Here is a 6,535-nt window from a genome sequence, read left to right on the forward strand (position 1 = left end):
AATCATGGAGAACCACAGCATTTCAAAGTCTACCATACAGCATGTCAACATGTCCACAAAAGTTGTGAAAAAAACATGTCCACAAAAGCTACAGATCTACACCATGTCACATGTCCACAAAAGCAACTGCACCATGTCAACATATCCACAAAAGAAACAAGTCTGCACCATGTAAACATGTGCACAAAAGCTACATCCATCTCATTCAAGGATCACCTAGAGACCTAACAAACTAGCTAGCCTTCCTCCTGTTCGCCCTCCTCTTCCCCTCCCTCTGAAAAGCATTGAACATGTTGATTAGTAATGATTACATCAACAAATAAGTGCATGGATCATGATAGTGTGTAATTACATTACTGTAGAGAATAGCAAACTATGATAGGTTGGCAGGCATAACTAACAATTGCAAATACCAAAAGGTCTGTGTCATTTTCATTTGAACCTTAGATCCATTTATCCCATGGCCAATTGGCTATGAATGGCACAGGATGAGAACAGGACATCCGAGGAGCGAGAGAAGATGGGCCAGGCATTCACAGTTCATTACTTCAATGCTAGCAGGACCTACTAAACACTAGTGCCTACACTGCTATCTCAACTATACGCCATGGGTCATCATTGTCCTCTCCTGATTCTCTTCCCCTTCCTCTTCCTCTTTCTCTTCCCCTTCCCCTCCCAGTAGCACTTGCACTAAAAAGAGAGGAAACATGATTTCAATATTATCAGATTATGCCACGAGTAGAAGTGAGCACCAATAGAACCATGACTTATATTGGGTCATCGTTGTCTTCTTGTGATCCATGTTGTGAAGAATTGAGCCTTCTCTTTTGACTAGCAGTGAGACCTCCTTGGCAAGTTATTTTAACAGTAAGACATCAAACCATAATTATGAGGGCACCATCTAAGAAAAACACTACAACAAATGAATAGGCTGAGTGCCCCATATACTGGCAATGATATCATTAGCCTTCTGCATAATCTATAGAATAAAAAACAAGTACATGACAAATCAAAGCACGAATATGAATTTTCTGCCAAGTAACACCTGTTCACCAAGCTAAAATGTGAGAGGACACTGAAACAATACCTGATCAGCCAGGTCATATATCAACTTTGAGTCTTCACCATACTTGCCCATAAGGGTTTCTCTCAGCTCAAATACTGGTGTATCAAGTGCAGTAGCACCATGCATCTTGAATACACTAGTTATAATTGAAAATGCTCGCTCCCTTATCGCCATTTGCTCTTTCCCAAAGTCACGTGTACCCTAACAGCAGTAAGCATAAACATTTAGAAAAATGAGGAAAGGGAACAACATTACAATCTGAATACTACTAATCAGACCATACAAATAAAACAGCACTATCTGCGAATAGTATGATTCTCACCTTTGGAATTTTAGGCAATCTCCTGACTTCATTGCTCTCAACAATCTCCTTCACCTTCTCCACAAGGGACTCCAATCCGAGACATTTGGGATCAAATAGCGATGAGAGAGAGGTTGCCCACTCTGCAACCAACACAGAATTTACAGAAGCAACAGTACTTCCATTTGTCACATGATCCCTAAGCAGCATCAGCCCAGCAGAAGTACCCTTCCCCAAAGTTTTCTTCTTCTTGCTCTTCTTGTCACCCTTTGCTTTGTCCCCACCAGCCTGTGGCTTCTCAGTTGAACTGGCTGCTTCATTCTCAGCAGCAGCTTGTGGCTTCTCAATTGAACTGTCTGCTCCAATTACTACCATGGCCACAGCTGCTTCCCAGGCAAGAAAGTCCCTGAACTTGAGCAAGTGGTTGTACACCCCCTTCAAGACCGACACAGCATCTGAATCAATCAAAACCTTGTCAAGCATCCCCTTCAAATCATCCACGCTAACGCCACCAGTAAGCTTCACTCGAAGCTCGGCATCAGCAATGCTCTCCGCACAGAGCCTTGCCCGGGCGACGCTCAGCTTGCACAGTGCCTGCACAGCTCTAGCGAGCTGCGTGGCTAGCACCACCAGTGCCTCCTCCTTTCCCTCACCGGTTTCACCGGCGTCCCTCTTCCCCAATTTCACGGGCGCGTTGAGCTCGATGCGTACTAAGGCGTGCAGCGCCCGCACCGCCTGGCGGAAGATCCCGTTCAAGGCGGGCACCTTGGCGAACGTGGCGGCGGCGGGGGCGCCCCCGGCGGCAGCGCCGACAAGCTTGGAGCCGAAGACGAGGACCTTGATGTCGGCGGCGACGTCGGCCTCATCCTTGGAGGAGAGCCCGTCGCCGGAGGCCGGCACGTCGAAGGCCGCGGCGGCGTCCCCGCGCGCGGCCTCGCACGACAGCGCGGCGACGGCATCGGCGACGCGGGCCAGCGGCGCGGCGCAGCAGTCGATCAGCGCCGCGAGCGCGACGGCGGCGGGCGCGGACGCCGCGGCCACCGGGGCCTCGTCGCCCAGCGGCAGCGCGGCGGCGAGGTCGAGCGAGCCCGCGAGGCGGGCGGCGGTGACGAGCGCGGAGGCGGAGTCGGACGACGTGAGGACCAGCTTGTTCAGCAGCACCGCCGCGGCGGCGCGGGACCCGCCGCCGGGAGCCGTTGCCGCACCGTGCGCCGTGCGCTGCCAACGCCGCCGCCGCCGGATGCCCCGATGCCCCGGTCGATGCAGCTGGCCCGTGAGCACAGTTTGAGGCTGAATATAAGGATAAGGGGTAATTTGGTCTTTTTGCCTTTGTTTTTTTTTTCAGATTTTGAATTTTTTAATTCATTTATTCCATGATCATCTGACGGCATCCAAACCAGGGGTAAACGGACGATTCAATTCAAAATAGCAAGGGCAAAATCACAAAGTTGAAAAAACAAGGACAAAATCATAATTGGACTCCTGCATAAAGGCAAGAACACCATTTTCCCTAAATGTAGCACACTATACTCACTCACAAAATGAGTTTGTAGTGGTGGTTAAAAGGGATCGTTACACAAGGCAAGCGGTCACATGTTTGTATCCTATAATCTAGGGGTGTTTGAGATTTTAGAAAATGTCTAGAAATGGTTCATTAATAAAAACTTAGAAAGAGATGAAGGAGGCGTCCCTCTACTATATTGTTCTAGCTGATGATCGGTGAACGACCAAGTGGCACTGCACCACAGGACAGCGTTGCACGTTCACCACCAACCAAACCCTTCCATTCATTCATGTCGACCGCGGCGCCTAACCAAAGCGTCCTTTCATTTACAAATTACAATCTTCACTTGGGCGCACCAGGTGGGCATGCATCACATGGCGCAACAGTCACCCAATGCCACACCATTTGCACGCACGGCACGGGCTAGTAGTAGTAGGTCGTCGACCGATCGAAGGACCAAGGCAACAAGGACCGGCAGCCAAGATCGTCGGCACGCGCGGCGGGGAATCCCGATCCACGCAAGCGGCATGTGCGCCGGGAGCCTGCGTGTCGACGTCACACTGCACGGGCACGGAGGGAGCGGCGGCCGGGACGGATCGGAGATGCTTTTGGCCCGGCTCGAAGAATAGTGGCGGGATTCCGAGGCATCACGACAAGAGAGCGCCCCTGTTTAACAATGTCGTGCACTCGTACGTGCGTGCACCGGCCCGTCTGCCCAGGAGTCAGGACGGATGATGAGCTCTAGCTAGCTACTAGCCACATGCAGAGCCGCTGAGCTTGTTGGGAGAAGCCATTAAGAACTGTTCAGACCATGGGTGGGCCATTGGGCAGCATTGTATGATACAGTTTGGTGTCCATTTTCTCTAGAGGGTCCATGCCGGCTAGCCATAGCCATAGCTAATTGCATCATTGCTTGGGACTTGTCACCAAGTTTACCATTTCTCAAGAGTTTCATGATGTGTTTCCCTCGAGCTTGAGGGTGAGCCAGAGCCCAGAGGGGCACGTACCATCTGTTTCCGTTTGCACACTAGACTAGACCATTTGGGAGATATTGGGTGGGATGTAGACACTATACTCGTAAAAAAAAACGACAAATCTTTTGTAGTGCCTCAGATGGCTAGCTGTGCTAATGATGAGCATATGTATATTATCTATCGCCCTTTCGCCTGTGCCGTGTAGGCCGTAGCTATATGATGTTCGATTATAAGTTGTTGACCTTGAAATTAACAACAAATTCGTCTTTATGCTTTCAGTTTGAAGCCAACCAGCCGGCCTACTACGAACACCTACTGACACATATGCTTGTCTCACAAAGATCATCACAACTGTGTGCATGCATGGCGCAAAAGATAACTTAAAATTTATTTTAGATAGATGTCTTGGACTTAGACCTGAGTCCAAACCCCTAAGGAAAACATGCCTGTCAAGCTAGCTGCTAGCCCCACATGTTGCCTTAACCACCGCTAAAGCTCCCTAAAGCCTGAACCATAACAATAAACTATTGCTGATAAACCTTATCAGGGGTTTGTTTATATATTGTAGGTGGAATAGCCATTTTGGCTCCTGAACTATTACTCGAGGCTCAATTTCATCCCTAGACTTTTAAAATGGCCGTTTTAGTCCTCAAACTCTACTTTTAGGCTCAATTTCATCCGAGGACTATTAAGATGACCATTTCAATCCGCAAACTTTGCATTTTGGGCTTAATTTTATCTATGAACTATCAAAGTGCATTTCAATCCTCAAACTTTTATTTTCAACTCAACTTTGTCCATCGTCCTACTATGAACACTGCACTGTTGATCCTGGTCAGCTCCAGCACCACCGATGATTGGAGATAGAAAAATAACATTCATCCAAAAACTCTTTAGTTGCCATTAATAATTCTAAGTTGTTATTTTTAATGTTATATCGTTTATATATATCCAATAAAATGATTTTTGTGGGAGCAATTACAGTTGCTTCAAATGATATTTATTACATTAAGAATACATGGATATATTGAAACAACAGTAGATCTATAATTTTTCCTTAGGTACTTCTAGCGTTTGGCTCAACTAATAACCAGTTCCTTGTTAAAAAAAACTTATAACCAATTGTGAATTAAAACAATATTTTTTATCCATAGGCTAAAAAATAATTGATATTTAAGAATATTTAGATCTATATTTATATTCATTTTAGAAATGGATATAAATGTTGAAGTGTGCTACCTAACGATCACTATTCATCTCAAATCGTGGGCAGTGTTGGACAAAGGCCAAAGTTGAGCCAAAAAGAAAGTTTAAGGACTAAAATGCATTTTGATAGTTTATAAATGAAATTGTGCCTAAAATATAAGATTTAAGGGCTAAATTGGTCACTTTGATAGTTTGGGGATGAAACTGAGCCCAAAATAAAAACTCAAGGACTAACGTGGCCATTTTAAAAGTTTAGGAACAAAATCGAGCCTTGCGCGATAGTTGAAGGATCAAAATGAGTATTCCCCCACTCCCTCTAGCTTGTAAATACTTGACATTTTGGACAATGCAAGAAAGTTTAATTTGGGTTAAACTGCTAAAAAGTTTTGCCTAAAATTGAGCCTTATTCTAATGGACATTTTGGAGTAGTAGTTTATATAAACCTGAAGAGTGTATGGATATATTTCTCACATGAATTTGTTTGGATGTATATTTGTTTCTAATAGAGAAATAGTGATCAAAACTATGTTTTGAGGACTATCAGTTGTCCAAACCAGAGAATTTGCAAACTGGAGGGAGGGAGTAGATTCTAGCTAGAGGTAGGCCGGAAGCGCACGTACGAGCATCATCTTTTTCTGGTTTCCCTGTTCAATGCTAGGCACAATCATGCAAACGTGTGCTTGTCTATCAGTGGCGAGCAGCGGGCGCGGAACACCAGCCGGAAAACTTGCGCCTTGCGCCCAACAGCCGGCCATTAGAATAACCCCGGTAGGTTCGCGGCCTACTAACCCGAGTACCCGACCGCCCTAATCATCGTGCTCTTGCAAGCCATGCCATGCATTGCGGGCGGCCCCATGCATGCGCTTTGCCAACTCCCAACTCCCATGTGCTCGTCGCGTTGCGCACGCATGCAGAGCAATATTCCATCCAGCCGGTTCACCCTCTTTACCCAGCAGCAAGGCCCAAATGTGAAATGCCAATCACATCTGACATCTCCTAAGCATGAAGAACAATGTGAAATCGCATGAGAATTAACGGTGATCAGCCATCAAGCATCTCTGTGTGAACTGCGGTAAAGCTGCTGTTCCGCGAGCATGCTGCATGCATTTCTGTCAGTAAAAGTACCTGGTTCGTTAAGATTCACATTGACGCATTCGGTTCTTTTAGCTTTAACTTGTCTGCATGCTGCTACGCAGTGTTCGAGCAAGGACATGGAAGGCGCGAGAACCGGCGGCCGGCCCACCTGTCAGACCTGTGCAAATCGGACCCAAGTTGTTTGAGCCTTTGTGAGCTCTGGACTTTTGAGTTTTGCTAGCCGCTCTGGACTTTGGAACTTTGCGAGGATCGCGCCCTTTTCCTTTTAAACAAACGCACGCTTGTAAAGCTTGTCCTTTGCAGGCCATGGCCAACCCCTTCTACTTCTCCCCCTCTATATATGCAAAATGAACTCTTCTTCTACGGCCACATCGGCATTTCAGGTTTTC

At 46.7% G+C, this 6,535-nt stretch overlaps 1 protein-coding gene across 1 annotated transcript; it reads right to left on the bottom strand.

Moving 5' to 3' along the window:
• Positions 1-3,747, bottom strand: LOC136491998 (histidine--tRNA ligase, cytoplasmic-like). Its single transcript, XM_066488173.1, has 4 exons — positions 3,682-3,747; positions 1,389-2,657; positions 1,088-1,267; positions 1-274 (listed from the first exon to the last, which is right to left on the bottom strand). The coding sequence occupies exons 1-4, from the start codon at positions 3,745-3,747 to the stop codon at positions 233-235; spliced, it is 1,557 nt and encodes a 518-aa protein (XP_066344270.1). The 3' UTR covers positions 1-232.
• Between the last annotated feature and the right edge of the window lie 2,788 nt (positions 3,748-6,535).

The sequence above is a fragment of the Miscanthus floridulus genome, chromosome 11, assembly GCF_019320115.1.
Source record: "Miscanthus floridulus cultivar M001 chromosome 11, ASM1932011v1, whole genome shotgun sequence".
Classification (NCBI taxonomy): Eukaryota; Viridiplantae; Streptophyta; class Magnoliopsida; order Poales; family Poaceae; genus Miscanthus; species Miscanthus floridulus.

Excerpts from the sequence above, each read along its gene's own strand:
- LOC136491998 (XM_066488173.1), bottom strand. The coding sequence starts at position 3,747 with ATGGACCCTCTAGAGAAAATGGACACCAAACTGTATCATACAATGCTG. Across the intron at positions 2,658-3,681 it reads TGCCCAATGGCCCACCCATG|CCTCAAACTGTGCTCACGGG; the intron begins GTCTGAACAGTT and ends CCTTATATTCAG. Across the intron at positions 275-1,087 it reads TATATGACCTGGCTGATCAG|AGGGAGGGGAAGAGGAGGGC; the intron begins GTATTGTTTCAG and ends AATGCTTTTCAG.